Raw genomic sequence first — 23,353 nt, forward strand, 5'->3', positions numbered from 1 at the left:
CACTCACAACTATTACATCCAAAAGAGACATAAAACTTTCAAATATTAATTAGGGAATCATTAATAACTTTCAAATATTCCAAATAAAAATCAATCCATTTAGTGAAGAACAGAGAATAATAATTCAAGGGAAAAAGTCTATCCCATTTTCACCACTCTGATTCTACTCCAAGGTGGCCTTTCCTAAGGTTTTATTCCAATTTCTTTTTCTTTCTTTTTTAAGAAAAGAGAAAAATTACCTTCTTTTGGTTACGATGATATAGATAAAGTATCCAAAACAGCAAAACCAAAATTGTCTTATGGTGTCATATAAGGCAAGAACACCAAGCCTTTCAAACAAAAAATCACAAAACTTGGGGTGAAATAGAATTACAATTAACCAAAAACCAGCTAAGACAAGCCATAGTGGATATAACAAAATTAATCACTTTTCTTATTAAGATTAACCCGATAACAAGTTTGGACCATCCACTTTGCAAGCTATCAAAACATTTCAGAGTGGATAAAATAAAATTAACCCAACAACTGTTCAAGTGAGCTTTAATTGACAATAGCGCCATGAGAATTTACTTCTGAAAACAGAAATGGAGAAACAATGGGATGAAAATAAGAAGAGAGAGTTCATAAATAAAATAGGGGATGAAAATTCCTAACTCAAGGCCGAGGTTATTCAAAAGATTAATTAAACTAGAACAATGGAACTCATTTCCATTCTTGTAGTTTTATAAAAGTTCCAAACATCAATCTATTTCAATATCAACTATACGAGGCATCTAGGTTTCCTAAAGTTGGAAATAGATATCATTCTAAAGTATTTATACAGGTGAGTATGCTTGATGGGGAAATATGCAGACGACGAGAAGAAATTACATAAGTGAATGACGATCGTATCGGGCGACTTGAACTAGTGTTGAGTCGAGTACTTACCTCCTTGGTTCGTCGTCGCTTCCAACTACATTTCTAGGTTTTGGAGGATGATCGACGAAGGTAGTGTTGGAGGGAGATTTTCTAGATTACTTTTTGAGCGCGCGTATTTTAGATTTTGGCAACGTAAACCTTATATAATAAAAATATGGAATAAGTTGTGCGATAAATAAAATTGTGTGGAAGCCGAAAAGACTTGTAAGTTTTTTAACTACTATATATATATATACATTTTTTATTATAACTTAAATGCATTAAAATTTATATTGAATTTATGGGTCGGAAATGAATTAAATGTCACCATCAACCTCCACCAAAATCATATCTTCTTAAATCTCTTTCATTTAATGACCGTACTAATACATAAATACAAAACTTACACACATATTTATGCCATCAACAAATGAAATGGATAACCATACTTGCCTCTTTCGTGTATGTTCTTCAATAGGTAAAGATTGATTTAAAGTTGGAGGGGTTTAGAATATATACAACATAAAAGGTAAGTGCACATTATATAGTCATTCATGAACATATATAGATGCATATACATATATAATGACCTCATTTGTTCTTATAATCATGAACATATTTTAAAATAGGATTTTCTGTTGTTATCTATCCAGTACATTTTACCAGTTGAAAGAAGGATTACAGGCTGCATCAATAGATACAGAATTCGCCACTTGGTTCCGATGTCAGGTGAATTAATTTGATTTTCCATATCTTCTTTAATTACTAATGAATGAATACCTTAAGAATGGTCTGTTTTGTAGATTCTTGAAGAAAATGAACATAATACAACAGGCGATTCAAGTGACTTACTATATTATGTTTCCTATGGGCCACTAACACCTGCTACCTCTATTCCCATATATTTTGTTAACGGATATGTTTGGAGGCCAAAAGATTACGGGTCTAATAGATCAACCATGAACAGTGGTGTATGTGTCAAAGCAAATGATGTGGAATATTATGGACCGCTAGAAGAGATCATACAACTTCAATATCCAGGAGCGTATATGGGTGTTGTCTTATTTAAGTGCGTGTGGTTTGACCCAACAAGTGGCACAAGAATGAACGATAACTATAGACTTGTTGAGGTTAACATGAAGCGAAAGTATCTTAGATACGATCCATTCATTCTAGCACAACAAGGCATACAAGTGTACTATAGTCCATATCCAAGCAGAACATCAAGACAATCCTCTTGGATGTCCGTATGTAAAACCAAGGCTAGAGGGAAAGTGGAGGAACAATGGACCGATGATAATGTGGTGTATCAACAAGAGGTTATAGTTAGTATCCATATCGACTTGCCACTGAACATTCGGTCATACGATGTAAGTAACCTGCGTGACCCTAACAACATTATCTACATGGAACTAGAAGGGGAAAATGAGGAGCATGATTTTGAATCAGAAGAATGTGACAATGGAACAGAAATTTCCCTTGATTCGGGTGGGAGTACAGATTCAAATGACTTAGAACAAGTTGATGTTGAAGCAAATGAATTTATATACTAATGCTTTCCTTGATCTTGTTATGTATATATTGCTCATGAAATCTGGTGAGGAGTCTGTAAATTATATGTTGATGTTAGTTCATTAATACAAATGTATGTGGATCTTGGTTATCTTGAATATGCACAAAAGATGTTTGATATTAGTAAACCAGAACATTATATTTAGCCACACACAAGTCATATGCGATACTTCTTCCCACTCCCAAAGGTAATTTGGATGTATTTTAGGAATTCTTACGAACTTCTACATTATATTGACAAGCTAGAATAATATAGGCTAATATAATTCGAGCTTATGTAAATCTGACGAACTCCTACTCTCAATCGGATAACATTCAAGATTATATAATTATTAAATTTCTGTTAAATAAGATTTTATAATATAATGAAACTTGAACATTAAAATTAGCCACACACAAGTCATATGCGATACTTCTTCCCACTTCCAAAGGTAATTTGGATGTATTTTAGGAATTCATACGAACTTTTACATAATTTGACAAGCTGGAATAATATTGGGTGATATAATTCGAGCTTATGTAATTTTAACGAACTCCTACACCTAATCGGATAACATTCAAGAATAGATAATTCTTAAATTTCTGTTAAATAAGATTTTTTATAATATTAGGAAAGTTGAACATTAAAATTTTCCACACACAAGTCATATGCGATACTTCTTCCCACTCCCAAAGGTAATTTGGATGTATTTTAGGAATTCATGCAAACTTTTACATAATTTGACAAGTTAGAATAATATTGGGTGATATAATTCGAGTTTATGTAATTCTGACGAACTCCTACTATCAATCAGCTAACATTCAAGATTAGATAATTCTTAAATTTCTATTAAATAAGATTTTATAATATTATGAAAACTTTAACAATAAAATTATCCACACACAGGCCATATGCGATACTTCTTCCCACTCCCAAATGTAATTTGGATGTATTTTAGGAGTTCGTACAAACTTTTACATAATTTGATAAATTGGAATAATATTGAGTGATATAATTCGAGCTTATATAATTCTGATGAACTCCTACTATCAATCGACTAACAATCAAGGTTAGATCATTCTTAAATTTCTATTAAATAAGATTTTATAATATTATGAAACTTGAACATTAAAATTAGCCGCACACAAGCCATATGCGATATTTCTTCCCACTCCCAGAGGTAATTTGGATGTATTTTATGAGTTCATACGAACTTTTACATAATTTGACAAGCTGTAATAATATTGGGTGATATAATTCGAGCTTATGTAATTTTAACAAACTCCTACACCTAATCGGCTAACATTCAAGAATATATAATTCTTAAATTTCTGTTAAATAAGATTTTATAATATTATGAAACTTGAACATTAAAATTAGCCACACACAAGTTATATGCGATACTTCTTCCCACTCCCAAAGGTAATTTGGATATATTTTAGGAATTTATACGAACTTCTACATTATTTGACAAGCTAGAATAATATAGGGTGATATAATTTCAGCTAATGTAATACTGACGAACTACTACTCTCAATCGGCTAACATTCAAAATTAGATAATTCTTAAATTTCTGTTAAATAAGATTTTATAATATTATGAAACTTGAACATTAAAATTAGCCATACACAAGTTATATGCGATACTTTTTCCCACTCCCAAAGGTAATTTGGATATATTTTAGGAATTTATACGAACTTCTACATTATTTGACAAGCTAGAATCATTTAGGGTAATATAATTCCAGCTAATGTAATTCTGACGAACTCCTACTCTCAATCGACTAACATTCAAGATTAAATAATTCTTAAATTTCTGTTAAATAAGATTTTATAATATTAGGAATGTTGAACATTAAAATTAGCCACACACAAGTCATATGCGATACTTCTTCCCACTTCCAAAGGTAATTTGGATGTATTTTAGAAATTTATACGAACCTCTACATTATTTGACAAGCTAGAATAATATAGGCTGATATAATTCGAGCTTATGTAATTCTGACGAACTCCTACTCTCAATCGACTAACATTTAAGATTAAATAATTCTTAAATTTCTGTTAAATAAGATTTTATAATATTATGAAACTTGAACATTATAATTAGCCACACACAAGAACTACAACATTATGTTCAGCCACATCATTCATCTCTGCAATTGTTAATGCATCATAAACTAAAATATCACCAAAAATATTTTGTTAATGTATTACTAGATTAATCACTATGTACTCATAAGTCATTCAACTAAAATTATTTTGTGACATGAATTAAAAAGTTGCATAATCATCAAACAAATATAATCTCAATGTCACTAATCATATAGCATTCAAAAGTAAGTGAAAATTTGAAAAGTTGCGATTGAATAGGTAATGTTATAAACATCATTTGTTGTTGTATTCATAGAAGATTTACTATTAAAATAAATTAATCAAAAAATGGGGATAAAAATTATAAATTTCATTTAATAACGTCTTTAGCATCATTTTATATTTCTTTCAGTGTAATCAATTTGAAACCGAAAATCTAATCGTAATATTTCCAACAATGTTATTATCCAGCGCTGAACTTATTCCTATTAAGTAAATTTATCAATATTTGTAATTTAATCGATAAAATGTATCGCAAATCAGTAGCGATAAGATTGTGCTTGATGTTGAAAATGCTTTTTATTTTGTTTAATAAAATGATGAGGAAGATTACTTTTTTAAACTGCAATAGTAGTGATGCACGAATTGTCAATTGTCTATTGGTGATAAAATTATCTGTTTAATTTAATAAGTTCTAATGTAAATATTTGATTGTTATTTTTTATCATGAAATATTAGACAAATATATATTAGCTTTGATATACAAAATTAGTTATAAAATCAAAAATATAATCTTTAAATTGAAAATGTTTGATTATACTTAAAAAAAAGTTTAAAATTAAAAAATGTATATATATTGATATAATTTTTCATAAATTAAAATATAATAATAAAAAATATTAATATTTTATTTCAATCATAGTGTATTAGAAATAGTTATTTTAGTTGATTCCTGATAAATTCAAACACTTGTCCCAAATTGGTTTAATTTATTAAAATTATTAAAATATTATTTTGTATTTTAATTTTTTTTAAAGATAAAGTAAGGGTTGGTTTGAATTGGAGTTATTTGAATAATTGGGAGAGAAAAAAATAATTGGTGATAATTTTAAAAAGGTGAATATTTGTTTTTAGTAAAATAAACTTAAATGTATTAATATATATAAATATATTAAAAAATAATAATTTAAAAAAAAATAATATTTTAGTATTTTAATTAATAAATTTGATTTGATAGATGATAATAGAGTAAAATGATATTTGAATAATTTATGTTATTTAAATAACCCAAACTGAACCAGTTTTAAGGGTATTTTAATACTTCCTTTTGATGAAATAAATAATTTAATAGTTAGAAGGATAGTGATATATGATAACGAGAATTTATAATAAATTGAATAAAAAAAAATAATAATAATCGGTGATTAGTTGAGAAGATTATAATTTTTTTGGTAAATTTTTTTTAATAGTATTGATATATACATATATAAAATAATTATTTAATATTTTAGTAATTAATTAATTTAATATATAAGTGGAAATTTGACGAGATGACCTTCAGAATAGAGATAATGAGCTAGTTATCAGCGCATAATTTTAAATGCGCTGGTGACCACTTCATATTTCTTTGACGAAATTGTCTCTATCGCGAGACGTAACTGCCGGCAACTGGATGCCATGTGAAAAGTCCACAATCGCGAGATGCACCCCGGTTGCGAGCATTCGCGAGACGCAACGGACAATCGCGAGATGCATTAGCGAGACGCAAACGGCATTCGCGAGATGCATTCGCGAGATACAACTGATAATCTGATTGTGAAATTTTTACATGACATCCGATTGTGTCTCGAAACCGACGGTTACATTTCGGTTAAGGACAATTTCGTCAAACAAAAAATACAAGTGATAACCCGCGCATAATTTTAGATACACTGTTAACCGGCTCATTTATTCACGCTCATTTTGTCAAATTTTCCTGATATAAGAGTGATGTTTAAGTTGATGTATTGGTCAGACTTGTTTAATTGAAAGGGACCCGCGGAAAAGTAAAGGCATGATGTGGTCTGTCTATTCACAGGTCTTGTTGACTTGCATTTAGCAGAAAAGCCGCCAAGAACAACACTCTTCAATTTCATGGCATAACAGAACAGAAGAACAGATTAAAATTTAAAACACCTTCCTTCTTCTCCGATCTCTGTCATTGTTGTATATGTATGTACATGATGAGCATCATGAAGAATAAAAATAGCGTCTTTTTCTTTGTATCTCTCATGATGATCGGCTTCTCTTGGAGCAACAATCATCCGCTTTCCCATGGAGCTGCTGCTGCTAACACCATCTCTGCAAATCAACCGCTTTCCGGAGATCAAACCATTGTGTCGGCAGGTGGGATCTTCGCACTTGGCTTCTTCAGACCAGGTAAGGTCTCCAGCAAAAACTACATAGGAATATGGTACAACAATCTCCCTGGTACTCAAACTGTGGTTTGGGTAGCGAACAGAGATAAACCCATCTCCGATAGGTATTCATCTCAACTCATATTCTTAGACGGTAATTTGGTGCTGCTTCTCAACGAATCTCATCAAACACCTATTTGGTCCACCAACGTCTCATCTTCATCATCGTCTCCTGCAGTTCGGGCGATCCTAGGTGATGATGGTAATTTCGTGCTAAAGGACATGTCAAATTCGACAGTTTGGCAGAGCTTTGATTATCCAGTCCACACATGGTTGCCTGGTGCGAAACTTTCGTATGACAAACTCACTAAAACGCACCAGATCCTCACATCCTGGAAAACCTCGGGGGATCCTTCTGATGGGTTATTTTCCCTTGAACTGGATGAAAAAAACAGTCAATTACTTAGTCGGTGGAATAGATCCAAGCAGTACTGGACTAGCGGCCCATGGGATGGGAAGATCTTCAGCTTGGTGCCGGAGATGAGGGCTGACTTCCTCTTCAACTTCAGCTATGTTAACAATGTGAACGAGAGTTACTTCATATTTAAGATGTATGATCCTAAAGGTATTTCTCGATTCTTTATTGATGTAGCGGGGCAAATCAGGGTAGTAAGTTGGGTGCAGGGTGTTGGATGGAATTGGTTCTGGAACCATCCAACAACACAGTGTGAGGTTTATGCTTTATGTGGAGGAAATGGTGTCTGCAATCATAATTATATGGATCTGCCATTCTGCAATTGCTTGAAGGGTTTCAATCCCAAGTCAAACCATGATTGGGGTCTCAATGATTTTTTAGGTGGTTGTGTGAGGAAATCCGAATTGCAATGCGAAAAGGCCAATAAAGACGGATTCATGTTGTTCACCAACATGACATGGCCTGAGAATCCAAAGTATCTTTCCATTCAAATAGAGGATATGAAGGATTGTGCATCTATTTGTCTGAATGACTGCTCTTGCACGGCTTATTCTTACAACATTCATGACAGATGTTTGGTTTGGAATGCAGAGTTGTTCAATCTACAACAGCTCGATCAATACGAAGGTTATGAAGGTTATGGCAAGAGTATTTATATCAGACTTGCTGCCGAAGAATTTGAAGAGTTTGCTAGTAGCAAGAGAAGCGTCAAAAAGACTATTGGTGTAGTTATAGGTTCGGTTGCTGCTATAGTTGTTTTGGGCATCGTTATCCTCCTTATATTGAGGAGGAAAAAGAGGTCGAATGTGGAAGGTTTTTTGGTTGTTTTCATGTACCGGGACTTGCGACGGGCCACCAAAAACTTCTCGGAGAAACTAGGAGGTGGGGGGTTTGGTTCTGTTTTCAAAGGGAGGTTGCCTGATTCAACGTTGATCGCGGTTAAGAGGCTCGATAGTATCAGCCAAGGAGAGAAGCAATTTAGGACGGAAGTGAACACGATTGGCAACGTTCAACATGTTAACCTTGTCCGTCTTCTTGGGTTCTGCTCCCAAGGAATCAAGAAGTTGCTCGTTTACGAGTACATGCAAAACGGCTCCCTGGATTCCATTCTTTTCCGTCAAAACGATTCAAAATCTATTTTGAACTGGAAAACCAGGTACCAAATTGCCATTGGTATAGCTCGGGGATTGGCTTACCTACACGAGAAGTGTCGCGACTGCATCGTCCACTGCGATATAAAACCCGAAAACATCCTTCTAGATGCCGGGTTCTGTCCCAAGGTGGCAGATTTCGGCCTGGCGAAGCTCATGGGTCGAGATTTCAGCCGGGTGCTTACGAGTATGAGAGGTACAATAGGGTATCTTGCTCCGGAATGGATATCGGGAGTAGCTATAACGGCAAAAGCGGATGTTTATAGCTACGGGCTGATGCTATTCGAGTTGATATCAGGACGAAGGAACTCTGGAGATGGGAGAATGAAGTACTTCCCCATTTGGGCTGCCAATGTGGCCGTAGAAGGGGGAGATATTATGAGTCTATTGGATGCTAGACTGGATAGGGAAAGTGCCGAACCTGAGGAGGTGATGAGAGTATGTAGGGTGGCTTGCTGGTGCATACAAGACTGGGAAGTGCATAGGCCTACAATGGGTCAAGTGGTTCAGGTCCTTGAAGGGGTTATAGACGTGGAACAGTCTCCGGTTCCACGGGTTCTCCAAAACATGGTTGAAGACGATGGAAGCTTAGTTTTCATCGAAAAAATATCTTCTTCGTTCACTTCAAATAAAACCTCACAGACTCAAAGCATTTCTTTATCCGCGAGTTTGTTACATAATTGTACACCCTAAACGGGAGGAAAACCCACAAAATAAACATTTACAAGTATTTCTCTCTAAAACTTTGAATTCTTGCTAGTTTTAAATGGCAAAATATTTTCAATATCTTCTATTTTGGTTTCCATCATCGTTAGTAAAATACATCAAAGTTAAAAAATTTAAGTAAAATTTAGTTGCAATTAAGTTTCGGGTTTATACTGAGTTTCAGTTACTCACAAGTTTGGGAATAAAATGAGATGAACTAACATATCACATCGAAAAAATAGTAATTTGTATGATCAGATTCAGAAACAGACAAGTATTTAAGTATCGTCGATTTGATCACTTTGTTTCCTCCCTAGTTGTGTACGTATACCATAGAAGAAAAAGAACACTTAACACAAAAATAATAATGTATGCCACATAAATTAACTTTTTATTTTAAGGTATTGAAAAATATAGTTATGTTAGTAAAGTGGTAACTAATAACATTTTTTTTATACCAACACATTTTATTCAAAAATATTACATATTATGATAAAAAAATATTATACTTATTAAATAGATTGAGTTGTAATATTATTATAAATTTAATTACAAAATTAGTTGCAAAATGTAAAATTATTTAATAAAAATAAATAAATGTTATATATATATATATTAACTGAGTTAAATGCATTATAATAGAAATGATAAATTTAAGATGATAGATTTTATTGTTACAAATACTGTGGCAATAAAAAAAATCTTAAAAATAATCCAGATGTAAGAGTTCGATACTTAAAGAAAACAAAAATAAATCGAATTTTCATTTAGAATGTCTTAAATTAAAACGGAGAATTACTATTGTGGGATGTGCTAGTTAATCTTACATTTAAGAAGAAAAAAATATTAAAAAAAAAATATTGTAACAACAAAAATGAAAGATTAAGTTAAAAATTTGTAATAGTGCTAATGGCTACTATTTTATAGTGCAAAATATGTATTGTTCTTATAAAGTTGTAAATGGAATATATTGTAAGAAAACTAACAACTAGAAAAATGAGATTATGTATATAAATGATGATGAAAATTCAACTGAAACAAACCAGAGGTGAAGAATTAGCAACATAGTTGAATAAGAAAGATTTGTGTCAAATCTCAAATTTTATTACTCTTATAAAAAAACCTTCTACTATTTAAACAATTTTCATTTAATTTGAATTAATATTATACAAATAATAATAATAATAATAATAATAATAATAATAATAATAATAATAATAATAAAAATATATCTCACATCCTAAGAAATTTATGGGGATGAAATTTATGTCCCAGTTGGGATTGGAAATAAGTAATTGTTGAAGACGACGAAAGCTTAGTTTTCTTATGATTATGATTCTTCTGGCAATTCTCATCCCAAAACCATTTCTTCGTCCTTGAGTTCCATGTCTTGAAATAAATCAATTAATTAATCTATCTATAGGTAATTAAGTAATTAGAGTTTATACGGAAATTTCTCCGTTTTTCTCCTTCAAGAAAAACCGAGAGTTATATAAAAAATTATCGGTTTTTCCCTTTAAAAAAAATCGAAAGCTTTCCAAATAACTCTCGATTTTTCTCTTTGACATCTAAACCGAAAAATTTACGATATTTATCGGCAAACATCCAATTATATTTATCGAAAGTGGCAATATCAACAATGGCGAGAGTTTCCGAAACTTTCAGTATTAGGTCTATACCGAGAGATAATGGGTCATTACCGAGAGATTTTACTCTCGGTTTTGACCCCTTTTTACTAGTGATTATGTTTGAATAAATAGACCACTAACTCTAACTATATTCCTTGATTTTCTTTACTGCCCTATTTTCTATGTTAAATATTTCTATAGTGGTTTGAAGTTTTTTTTATATCTATATATATATAATGATGCTTAATTTTTAAAATGTCCGGATTGCCGGGTCGAGAGTTGTGGTTAATTTGGATATATGTGAGAGTAAATGGATACTTGGGTCGGATTGTGAGTTGACATGCTCATAAAAACGGTTAAAAATAAAATTAAAAATGCTATAAGTATGGTTCAAACTTGTAACCTAACAAAACAAGTACAATCTTTTAACCAACTAGGCTAATAACACTTTATATTTAAAATTCAACTCAAAATTTGATAAACGCGTGACATTTTAACAATATAAGTTCAACTTTTTAACTAACTAATCTATATATATATATATATAATGATGCTTAATTTTTAAAATGTCCGGATTACCGGGTCGAGACCTGTGGTTAATTTGGATATATGTGAGAGTAAATGGATACTTGAGTCGGATTGTGGGTTGACCCACCCATAAACTTAAAACGATTAAAAATAAAATTAAAAATGTTATATGTATGGTTCGAACTTACAACCTAAGGGCATTTGTAGCAGAATCCTTAAAATGTGTTATATCTCTATTATGAAGATAAATAATATAAAAGTTGTAAAAAAAAATGATTTATCAAATTCTCTATCCTTATAATTTTTTAGGAATGATGAACAGTGAATCCTTATATTTAGAGATTACTGTAGCATTCCTAAATAATAAAATAATATATTTTCTCTTTCATGGCTAATAATGATTATTTAAATATATATGAATAAGTAATTAAATTGTTGAGATGGTTGAAAAGTTGGTTGTTTTAATGAATATTTAAATAATATATGGATAAGGATAAGGAAGCTGATGTAAAATAATTTATATTTTGATTCTCTAAAATAGGGATATTATTATTTTATATTATTTTTAGGGATACAATATAGGGAAACTGATACAAATGCCCTAACAAAACAAGTACAATTTTTTAACCAACTAGGCTAATAACACTTTATATTTTAAATTCAACCCAAAATATTATAAACGTGTGACATTTTAACAATATAAATTCAACTTTTTAACTAACTAATCTATATATATAATGATGCTTAATTTTTAAAGTGTCCGGATTGCCGGGTCGAGAACTGTAGTTAATTTGGATATATGTGAGATTAAATGGATACTTGGGTCGGATTATGGGTTGACTCGCCTATAAAAATTTTACCGTAATATTTTTTTCATGGTCATACTAGTTATTTTAATTATCCACGTAAAGTAGAGGTGATATCTTCATTTAGGTCAGTGAAAATTAATTTGAATCTAAAATGCTAAAATGATTGGCCTGTTTGAATGTTATTGATATGTCATAGGTGAGACTATTCTATATGACATGGCAGTTTAATTTTTCTGGCATCATATATTCATTAATTTTGGAACCCACATAACTAAATGAGCAAGAAACAATGGCCTGAGTGATGCCTTTATGTTAGGTATGAAATCTTCCATTTTGGACTTGGGGATATTTTTTAATAAAAATGTTAAAAACATTGTATAGATACATTCGAAGTATTTTAACAAAAATAATCACTATTTTCTCAAAATCATCATCATAATTATTATTTTTTTTCTCGTTATTCAAATAACTCCAATCAGAACAAGGCCTTGAAGTTGAGTAATTGAGGGAAGAGAAAGTTGATTGAACATCTTGTCAAGGGAGATGTTATTATTTTAAATTATGAATTCATGCTATGCTATTACCTAAACAACTTTTGATTTTGCTTGCAAGGGAACATCTTTTTGGCATCAATTCTTTCCAATGTGCTCCTCTTCTTAAACTATTAGTATCTCTGTAATATGAAATGGTAAATGTGAAATGGAGGAAATTTTACCTTCCAAATTTGGATTACTTACTATTCTTGAAAGTTCTGAACCTCCTGTGGCCTATGTTGGAATCAAACTTTTCAAGGCTGTATTCAAAGTGGGACAAACTTTGGCACTTTTTTTCTGTCAAATCCTCTCTTTTTCCCATCAATAAACTTGTTAAATAGTAGAATCCTTAAGTCTCTATAATGTAAGATTGTCAAATTGTTGTGGTTCTTGAAATATTTATTCATATTCGAAATTTTGCACTTTTATATATTCTCCTCTCTTTGTTACAAGTAAAATTCATTTGCATATTAAATCTAGAGCTTATTCAAAAATCCTCCAATTCAATTATAGCTAACACAGTCATGTCATCATCAAGAAAACATGTTTAGAGATAATCCTTTTGTCATGTCATTAATTCACGAGAAAAATCTAGAACTTGTTTGATGTAGGGTGTTTTTTAAATAACCCCATTTTAAATTAAATAAAATAAACAAAAATCTTGTTTGATGGATTATTTGGATTAAATAACTAAAATATTCTTTATATTTAATATTTTAAAAGATAAAAAAAAATGAATTTAGTTGATGGTGATTAATGGGACAAAGGATTATTTGGGATTTCTTTAGGTTATTTGGATGACAAACTTATTATTTTAATTTTTTTATTATAAAATTAGTGATTTTAAGAGATATTTTGTGATGAAGTTACTAGCCTGAACATGGCCATGTATTAAATCCAAATAACTTTTCATCTAACAAGTTCTAATTTTCCATTTATTCTAGTTAATGTAATATTGTTTAATGATAGAATAAGTTACTTGGGTTTATATTTGATAACTATAATCTCTTTCGTTGATAAATTTACTAATTGAATGGCTAAAAAAATATAATAGGAAGATTTTTATTTCAAAAAAAAAAACACATCAATTGAGGATGAGGGTATGATAAGATAATAAGAAGTTTAACACACTTTAACTATTTTATTTTATTTTGCTAGGAATTGAATAATTAATTCATGGATGAAGAATAAGACAATCAGAAATTACAAGTAACATATATAATCTTGGTGGCCTTCAAACCCTCTTCTTTTTAGCAGGAGGAGGAGTTGGAGTACAAGGCAGCAGTCCCCTTAGAATGGCTAAAACGGAGAAAGCCAAGAAAGGGTAGTAAACCATCTGCATATTCTGATTTGCCTTTCCCGATAGATGCATATCTGCCAATATAGGTATCTGCAACAGACAAAGAAATCGAGAGTTATGGTGGTAGGGTGTTATGTTAGTTCTCCATAATTCGAATAAGAAAAAATGATCAATCAATACCATTGAAGTGAAGACGGCGACGCCTTGGATCAATGAGGTTTTCGAGAACCAAGATTTGGAGGCAAGAATAGCAAAAAGGTTGAGAAGGGAAAGTGGCCAAACAACTAAAATATCAAACCATGTTAACCCGACGAAGAAAGCGGGCTTCTCTAAAACAAGATAATCCCCAAATTCTCTACCGTAAGTGAGCTTCAAATCAACTAGAAATTTCGGTAACACCTCCTTTGGCAACACGGATTCGGCATCGAAGATGGGCGTAATCACGGCCAATGTCACTAAGAAGAAGAACAAAACAGCATCAACAACTTTCTTCCCACAACCCATTATCTATTTTCACTAATTATCCTTCTAATGTGATGTGAAGCCATTGATCTTGAGGTTGCAAGTTATTTATGGGAGTGATCTGTTCAAGACTTAAACAAATGCATTAATAAATAATGAATGTGAGGAGCACGATAACACATGCAAACATGACACAATATTGCTGGCCAATTTGAAGACACCAGATTTGTATGTATAGTTTAATAATAGGATTAAATATTACAACTATTAATTAATAAGATCGATCGTGTATTTTTAAATAGATTAACTAATATAGTAATAACATGTTACATGATGGTCAGTGTGTGTGTATATGGCTCATATTATCTTCATCTCTTTTTTTTTATAAATTAAATTTTTACTCAACATAATTAATGTTACTAGAAATAAATAAACAACTAAAAAACAGAGCAATAACATAAATTTAATCAAATAAAAAGTTCATTAAGACAGCTCTAATTTTTCAAATAAAAAGTCCATTGAGACAACTCTAATTATAAGAAAAAAAAAATCAATGTACCATGTTTAATTTCATAATTATTAAGGAATGACTATAATAATTGTGATGTCAATGTAATTCAAGATGATGTAGACGAGGGTGGTTTGTTTAAGCTGACAAAAACAATAAAAATACAAACACAGATTTAAAATCTCGAGTTGATTCTTAAAATTTTATAATTAGTTACGTGGGGGAGTTTTTCTCCTAAACTATTAAAATACCTTTTATAATTTCAATTTCAGCCCATTAATTTGGTTTGTTTTTATCGTGATAATTACACAAATTAAATTATCAAATTTATATTGAATTTTGGAAAAAGACAGATAATAAATTGTTTTTCAATAATAAGATTTTCAAGTGTTCAAATATATTAGTGACAAAGTGACTTTCCTAGTTTTGTCAATCCCCTGTTTTCCAAAAGAAATGATAATACTATTTTCTTCTACGATAAGATAATATAAGAGGTTTAACACACCTTAACTATTTTATTTTATTTTGCTAGCAATTGAATAAATGAAGAATGAGACAATCAGAAATTGCAAAAAACATAATATTGGTCGCGTTCAAGGCTTCAAACCCTCTTCTTTATAGCTGTAGCTATTGCAGACGTGCCGCCGAAACAAGGCAGCAGCCCCCTGAGAATGGCTAAAATGGAGAAAGCCAAGAAAGGGTAGTACGCCAATTGCATCTTCACACTTCCTTTTCCTGATAGATAAATATCTGCCAATATAGGTATCTACAATGCAACAACAAAGATCTAACATATTATATATGGTTGATCTATATTCTAGAATAAGTAAGAAAAGGAGATGGGGATCTAGTCATTTACTATTGAAGTGAAGACACCGACGCCTTGGATCAAAGAGGTTGTTGAAAACCAAGATTTGCCGGCAAGAATAGCATAGATGTTGAGAATGGAAAGTGGCCAGACAATTAGAATATCAAACCATGTTAACCCTACGAAGAAATGTGGTTTCTCTACAACAAGATAATCCCCAACTAGATTAATGTAAAAATTCTTCACATCCACCACAAATTTTGGTATCAATTCCTTTGGCAAAATGTAATCGGCATCGAGGATGGGCGTAGTTAGGACAAAAGTCAGGAAGAAAAAGAACAACAATGCATCAACAACCTTCTTCCCACAACCCATTATCTATTTTCACTAATTATCCTAGATCTATTGTCAAGCCATTCATAGTCACTATATTATATATATCAAACTTTATGGGATATTTTGTGGTTGTGTTTTAACCACACATTCTTCTTCTCGTGGACCACTTTACAAAAATAAACTTATTTATGGGAGTGATCTGTTCAAGACTTAAACAAATGAAAAATAATAAAAGTTAGCAGCACGAACAAGAAACAAATATATATGGCCAATTTCAAGATCCTAATAGTGTATTTTTAAATAGATTAACTTGTAACACGATGTTGAGTGTACGGCTCACATTATCTTTATCTCTTTTTCATTTTAAATTAAATTTATTTTAAAATATCACATATAGTCAACATATATAAATAAATAAAGAACTAATAAGTACAGCAATAAATAAATTTAATCAAATAAAAAGTAGGCAACTCTAAATTTTCAAATAAAAAGTCAATTAAGGCAACTCTAATTGAAAAAAAAAACAAATGTACCATGCTCAATTTCATAATTATTAAGGATCATTATAGTAAATAAAGATACAGCCTTTAATAGAAAAAGAAAAAGAAAAAGGTGAAATTATCAACACATATGTTTACATTGTATCTGAAATCTATCTATATATAATGATGCTTAATTTTTAAAGTGTCCGGATTGCCGGGTCGAGAGCTGTGGTTAATTTGGATATTTATGTGAGAGTAAATGGATACTTGGGTCGGATTGTGGGTTAACCCGCCCATAAACTTAAAACGGTTAAAAATAAATTTAAAAATGTTATTTTTAGGTTTCGAACTTGCAACCTAACAAAACAAGTACAACCTTATAACCAACTAGGCTAACAACACTTTATATTTAAAATTCAACACCAAATTTGATGAACGCGAGACATTTTAACAATAAAAGTTCAAAATTTTAACTAACTAATCTATATATATATATAATGATGCTTAATTTTTAAAGTGTCTGGATTGTCGGGTCGAGAGTTGTGGTTAATTTGGATATTTATGTGAGAGTAAATGGATACTTGGGTCGGATTGTGGGTTGACCCGCCCATAAACTTAAAACGGTTAAAAATAAATTTAAAAATGTTATTTGTAGGTTTCGAACTTGCAACCTAACAAAACAAGTATAACCTTTAACCAAATGTGATTCAGATGTGGTTTGTCGAGGGATAATAGACCGGTATCATTTGAAAGTGGTTAAAGAAATATGAATCAAATATTTAATTGACCAAAGTGTGAGGTCACGATGCTAATTATTAAAAAAATATGAATCAAATATTTGATTGACAAAGTGAAAGTGTAAAGTCACGAAATGAGAGATTCATTCCAAAAAAATATGTGAGGAAACATGTGAGAAAATAAGTTGTTTTATCGAAGTGAATAAAATGTGAAATGAGAGCGTTATATTTTTTATTTTAATAATTTTAAACATTGAATAAATATTATTATAATTTATTTTATTTATTTTATTTTTATCTTTATCCGCACGGAAATTTTTCTAGTTCTAACATAATGTTATTTTGAGAGATTGATGTTAAAGAATACATTCTTGATTATAATATATAGTAACACAATTTTTAAACAAGGGATAAGAGACATGTGAAAGTATGATGTCGAATTTATTAGTTGTTTGACGAGCATTTGAAAGTGTGAGGTCACGAGATTGAGGTCGGATGGTGGATGGTTTATTAACTAAGGGGATAAATAAACATATATAAAAGTGTGAATCACAAAATGATGGTCAAATGGGGGTAGTGGTTGATTTACAAGTGTGTGATCAATTGGTATTGATATTGGTATTGATAAAATAATTGTCTAAGATTAGCGGTGGTTTGCCAAATGTATAAAGAGACTTAAGAAGATTTGTGATTAGGCTCAATTGGGGATTATTAAAAAGAAATCTAAATAAGTGCTTTTTAAATTTATATTATTTTTTATTTTTGATATTTAATAAATTTTAAAATATATGTTAATATTATATTTTGAATTTAATTTAATTTTTAAAAATTAAATATTATTTAAATTTAATTAATTTATAAATAAATAATATTTTATTTATACTTTTGCTCATGAAATACATATACTAGTAAATAATTATATTACGCATTAATTAAAATATTAAAATATTATTTATTTTTTAAATTATTATTTTATTATTATATAATAATACCATTTAAGTATTTTTATAAAAAAATCTCAAAATTATTACAAATTATTACTTTTTCTTTTTCTTTTTTTTTTCTTTTTTTTTTTTAATTATTACATCATGTATGCCTTGATTATATATGGTAGTAGAATCATTTATGGAACCGGAATTATTGTTAGCTGGTGGGAGGTAAGTTAACCTCCTTTCAAACTTGAGATTGTTTGATATTGTTTATTTTATATTTAAAGTTCAATATTTTTTTATTTCAGTTCATAAATTCACAATCTTTTTATCTATTAAAATATAATTTATTTAATATATTTTCTCTCATATAAGATCATTTTATTGTAAAGATACTCTTACAGTGCAGACCACTTTATTTGGTTGATTATTTTCCCACAATTTGTATTTTATAGATATGTTTATTATTATGCAATAATTTTGTATAAATGATGATGCATTAAAGTTTTACAAAAGTGAAAAAGAAACATCTAAATCCCGAAATTGCAAGTAATAATGAACTAGCTTAGGTCAAATTGGTTTGCCTTCTTCAGTCAATTCTACTTCAAGCCCTCTTCTTTTTAGCAGGAAGATTCCTTCTACCGCCGGCGCCAGACGCAGCGTCGCCGGAGCAAGCCAACAGTCCCCGGAGAATGGCTAAAACGGCAAACCCAGTAAAAGGATAGTAAACCATCTGCAACTTCTCATTTACCTTTCCTGAATAGTGCATATCCGCCATTATTGCTCCCTATAATGAAAAAGAAACAATATTTAACATTTAAACAATCTCTATGACTGATTTTGAAAAGTAACAAACATAGTATGTATAATGTATTAGTGTATTACCATTGAAGTGAAGACAGTAACCCCTTGGATCAAACAGGTTGTTGAAAACCAGGACTTGCCACCAGCAATTGCGAAGAGATTGATGATGGAAAGTGGCCAGACAACAAAAATCTCGATCCAGGTTAGTCCGATGAAGAAAGCGGGTTTGTCTAAAACAAGATAATCCCCAACTTGATTAGCGTAAGTATGTTTCAGATCGACCAGAAGTTTTGGATATAGTTTCTCTGGCAATGCGGATTGAGAATCGAAGAGGGGCACAACCACGGTTAAGGTTAAGAAGAAGATGAACAGAACTGAATCTACAAGTTTCTTTCCACAACCCATTATGTGCTCTGTTTGATTGTTCGATCTAATGGGGAAGCCATTGATGGGTTATTTATGGGAGTGATGATGATCTGTTCAAGAATTAAAGAAATGGAAAATAATAATGGTGGATTTAGAATTATGTGAGTAGCACGATCTCCAAAGAACACATGCAAACGTGACAATGTCCAATTTCAAGACAGCAGATTCGTTTTTTTGTTTTTGTTTTTTTTACCCTTGGTGGGTTGGAGATCGTTGTTTGACTAATTAGTTTAATTGATAAAATATTGAAATTTCTGAATTCACTATTAATTAATGATGGATCAAGAATAACAAATTCAAATTTTAAGTTTGATCTCACTAATAGCTTGTTTAATGTTGTTTAATTGTATAGAAGTATTTATGTTCATTATATTTTCATATTTAATTATGTCCAACAAAATAGTCCACCGATAAGAGTCGGTCTAAAAAAACAAAATGTCACGACTTTCACGGGTTCGATTATAACTTGAAGCGTTTTGAGTTGAAACGTGAGTTAGTGGATGTTCTCCTTAATTTAAAAAATAAAAATTCATACAATTTTTCTTTTAGATTATTTTTTAATTTCTTGCAATTTTGTTAAACATGATCAAATCCAGTGATAAAAGTCGGTCTTAAAAAACTAAAATGTCACGGATTCGATTTCAACTGAAAACGTATTGAAATGAAACGAGAGTCATGACTTTCGAGTGGTGTTCTTCTTAATTCAAAAAATAAAAATTCATACAACTTTTCTTTAGATTTTTTTTTAAATTTCTTGCAATTTTGTTAAATGTGTTCATGGTCAATGCAAAACAAAATAAGACTAAATGATCAGACATCTTTTATTACTTAATCCTGACCAGCCAAACAAAATAAGATGATTCAAAAAAGATAATTTCTTCAATTATTGATTATATTATACATCTTTTTTGCTAAGAATTTCAATTATTGGTTCAAGATAACATCTAAAATCAGAAATTGCAAGTAATTATTGGTTGAAATCTTCTTCTCCTTCAAGTCCTCTTCTTTTCAGCAGCAGGGGTTCCAACTGCTGGTCCAAAAGGGCCGCCGGGGAAATCCAGCAGCCCCCGCAGAATGGCTAAAACTGAAAAACCCATAAAAGGGTAGTAAACAATCTGCATCTGTATCTTCTCTTTGTCTTTTCCTGTTATTGTCATATCTGACATTATAGATATCTGCAATGAAGAAAGAAATAATCTTTTTAATGTTGGATTGATCAAACTAGAGTAACAAAATAACTTGGATCCAAAGAAGATGTGCCAGCCCAGATCTCATTATGGTGATGAAAAGTGAAAACATAACGTATTAATTAGTGTATTACCATTAAAACGAAGATGGTGACACCTAGGCTCAAACAGGCTGTTCGAAACCAGGATTTGCTGCAAACAATAGCAAAGAGGTTTAAGATACAAAGTGACCAGACTACAGGAATCTCTTTCAGGATTAGCCCAATGAAGATTGGGGTCTTCTCTAAAACAAGGTAGTTGGGAACTTTCGGAAACAATTGCTCCGGCAAGGCGGATTGGAAAGAAATTAGGGGCATAACCACGGCCAAGATCAAGCAGAAGACGAACAACACTGAATCTACAAGCTTCTTCCCACAACCCATTATGTGGTCATTGACGAGTATGGAAGTTATTGATGAGAATTCAACAAACGGAATATAATAATGGTGGATTTAGAATTATCTGAGCAGAACTATCTGTGTTTACACATGCAAACTTGTCAATGCCCAATTTCAAGACAGCAACTATATTTTAATAAACCTTTTGAATTGGTAAAACCTGGAACTAGATTTGCACTTAGTTTGCCACATTAGTTTGAATGCCTACAAATAAATTGGGAACTAAAACCCACCAAAAACAACAGAATGAAGCAAAAGACACAAGAATCATACTCATATCATCATATAATGGGGATCATTATGAAACAAAAGACACAAGATGACTTTTGAAGTAAAAAATCAATCGTTGTTTCTTCTGAAAATAATTCAATTGGTGTGTAAATAACATTAAAAAAAGAAGAAAAAACTAAGAACACCTGTGACTACGATTGAAATGGTACAGACACGCCTCGAACTTTCATCATACAAAAGTACTTTTTAGGCAAATGAATACCAGCTTTCGAGCAAATATCCACCACCACAGGAGCATGCCCATAAAAATCCCTTCTTTCATCCAAGAGAACAGGAGGATCGTGATCGCGTCTGCTCCACGAAATCTTAGGAGGCACCAAATCGTCAACCACTGCCCTCTTCCAAAAGTGGGGCCCACGCCAACTCTCGTACGCAAACACTCCACACATCCGAGCTTTATGCCCCGAAGGCCCCACGTGCACCTCGGAACAGTGGCTACAAACTCTCGCAGGATAAACCATCAACAACTTTTGTACTCCAGTTCGAAGAACCTCCCAAGCATTCAACGTTCCATTCGCTATCTCCCAAACTTTGGATTTCGATAGAGAGTCCGCAGAAGTGTCAATAATTTCAACATCTTTACCCTTTAGAGTTTCATCGTCTAGACTAACACCTGCCTGCCAACATAACTCGGCAATTGCAGGAATACGATCAAAGTCAAATCTTTGATCATGTCTGATTATGTCTTGGGACATGTTTTGAAGGTGATATGTTTCGACAGGGACAATTATATCGTTGAGTTTGCTTGGAATCCATTCGTGGACTTGGTTTTTGGCTCGGTGCCTACATCCCCAGCAAGTCTTAATCGAATGTCCTTGTGGACCGACATGCACTTCCGGACAGAACCTACAAATGTCAAGGATCATAAGCCTTTTGATGCAACAGACAAGCTTTGATTCAATATATGACTCATTACTGATGCAAAAGTGAAATGCAAACCATTTACAAGTTTCAAATTATATTATTCTACAAAAAAAACTGCATCTTTGAATCCAACACTGTCTTTGGTCACAACCTATAATCACAGTGAACTGTTTTATGCAAATAATCAACCAGCAATATATAAGTCATGAAACTTCTTGATAATATACATCATCTCACTAAGTCTATGGTTTAATAATCTATATGGTTAGATTTCACAATGAAGACAATCATGAAAAATATTGATAAGGGCTTGTTCCAAAAAGGGTTTCATAAAATTAAAATAACCCAATTGGAACAAGCCCTAAAAATCAAAAAGGGGCGTGGGAGAGTGAGGAAAAAAGTACTTGCAGGCCCAAACAGGGATGACTTGCATAAGGATGGAAACGCCTTGAATGAGAAGAGCCCTGGCTTCAAGAACTTCACGTGCTAATGGAATCATGGCTTTGACTGGATAATCCTTGGATCTATCATTGATTCTCTTTAAAATCATTGGCTTCAATTTCTTGAAATCGATCTTCGAATTCGAACTGTATAATCGAGATAGTCTGACAAACCCTTCAGTAACTGCGGCATTCCAATAACCCTTGTTCTTAAGAATCATAGTCGCTAGATAAAGTTTACTTCCCAGCTAAGAACTTCACTTGAAACCATTCATCTCCTCAATTAGCCGCCACTCCCTTTCGATCAGGGGTTTGTGGTCGCTGAATCAAACTAACTAAACCTTAGATGGGTCGGGGTCTGTGGTGGTCTAGCCGGTCCGGGCAATCGGCGATCTTGGCGTTAGATCAGATCAGTTTCTAGGGCTTTCTTCTAGATTTCTCATAAAGGTGAGATTTTTTTTTAGTAGACAGAAAATTGAATATTGACTAATGAAAAGAGAAATATTTAATATCAATAATTTATTATTTATAAAAAAAAAATTATAATAATATAACTTTTTAATATATTTTTTATAATG

At 31.5% G+C, this 23,353-nt stretch overlaps 6 protein-coding genes across 6 annotated transcripts; 1 reads left to right on the top strand and 5 right to left on the bottom strand.

Moving 5' to 3' along the window:
• The first annotated feature begins 6,809 nt into the window (after window positions 1-6,809).
• Window positions 6,810-9,254, top strand: LOC124939520 (G-type lectin S-receptor-like serine/threonine-protein kinase At2g19130). The gene has a single exon (XM_047479987.1). The coding sequence runs from the start codon at window positions 6,810-6,812 to the stop codon at window positions 9,252-9,254; it is 2,445 nt and encodes an 814-aa protein (XP_047335943.1).
• A 4,744-nt stretch (window positions 9,255-13,998) lies between these two features.
• LOC124939521 (sigma intracellular receptor 2-like) lies at window positions 13,999-14,568 on the bottom strand. The gene is made up of 2 exons (XM_047479988.1): window positions 14,245-14,568; window positions 13,999-14,154 (listed from the first exon to the last, which is right to left on the bottom strand). The coding sequence occupies exons 1-2, from the start codon at window positions 14,566-14,568 to the stop codon at window positions 13,999-14,001; spliced, it is 480 nt and encodes a 159-aa protein (XP_047335944.1).
• An 876-nt stretch (window positions 14,569-15,444) lies between these two features.
• Window positions 15,445-16,260, bottom strand: LOC124940663 (sigma intracellular receptor 2-like). The gene is made up of 2 exons (XM_047481194.1): window positions 15,894-16,260; window positions 15,445-15,800 (listed from the first exon to the last, which is right to left on the bottom strand). The coding sequence occupies exons 1-2, from the start codon at window positions 16,215-16,217 to the stop codon at window positions 15,636-15,638; spliced, it is 489 nt and encodes a 162-aa protein (XP_047337150.1). The 5' UTR covers window positions 16,218-16,260; the 3' UTR covers window positions 15,445-15,635.
• A 2,670-nt stretch (window positions 16,261-18,930) lies between these two features.
• Window positions 18,931-19,535, bottom strand: LOC124939522. Its single transcript, XM_047479989.1, has 2 exons — window positions 19,212-19,535; window positions 18,931-19,113 (listed from the first exon to the last, which is right to left on the bottom strand). Exons 1-2 carry the CDS (start codon window positions 19,533-19,535, stop codon window positions 18,931-18,933), a joined length of 507 nt encoding a protein of 168 aa, XP_047335945.1.
• A 901-nt stretch (window positions 19,536-20,436) lies between these two features.
• Window positions 20,437-21,168, bottom strand: LOC124938262. The gene is made up of 2 exons (XM_047478679.1): window positions 20,878-21,168; window positions 20,437-20,731 (listed from the first exon to the last, which is right to left on the bottom strand). Exons 1-2 carry the CDS (start codon window positions 21,163-21,165, stop codon window positions 20,549-20,551), a joined length of 471 nt encoding a protein of 156 aa, XP_047334635.1. The 5' UTR covers window positions 21,166-21,168; the 3' UTR covers window positions 20,437-20,548.
• Window positions 21,169-21,427: 259 nt separating this feature from the next.
• Window positions 21,428-23,239, bottom strand: LOC124938261 (APO protein 4, mitochondrial). Its single transcript, XM_047478678.1, has 2 exons — window positions 22,740-23,239; window positions 21,428-22,317 (listed from the first exon to the last, which is right to left on the bottom strand). Exons 1-2 carry the CDS (start codon window positions 22,994-22,996, stop codon window positions 21,603-21,605), a joined length of 972 nt encoding a protein of 323 aa, XP_047334634.1. The 5' UTR covers window positions 22,997-23,239; the 3' UTR covers window positions 21,428-21,602.
• Window positions 23,240-23,353: the final 114 nt, after the last annotated feature.

Source organism: Impatiens glandulifera, chromosome 5 (assembly GCF_907164915.1).
Source record: "Impatiens glandulifera chromosome 5, dImpGla2.1, whole genome shotgun sequence".
NCBI classification, from domain to species: domain Eukaryota; kingdom Viridiplantae; phylum Streptophyta; class Magnoliopsida; order Ericales; family Balsaminaceae; genus Impatiens; species Impatiens glandulifera.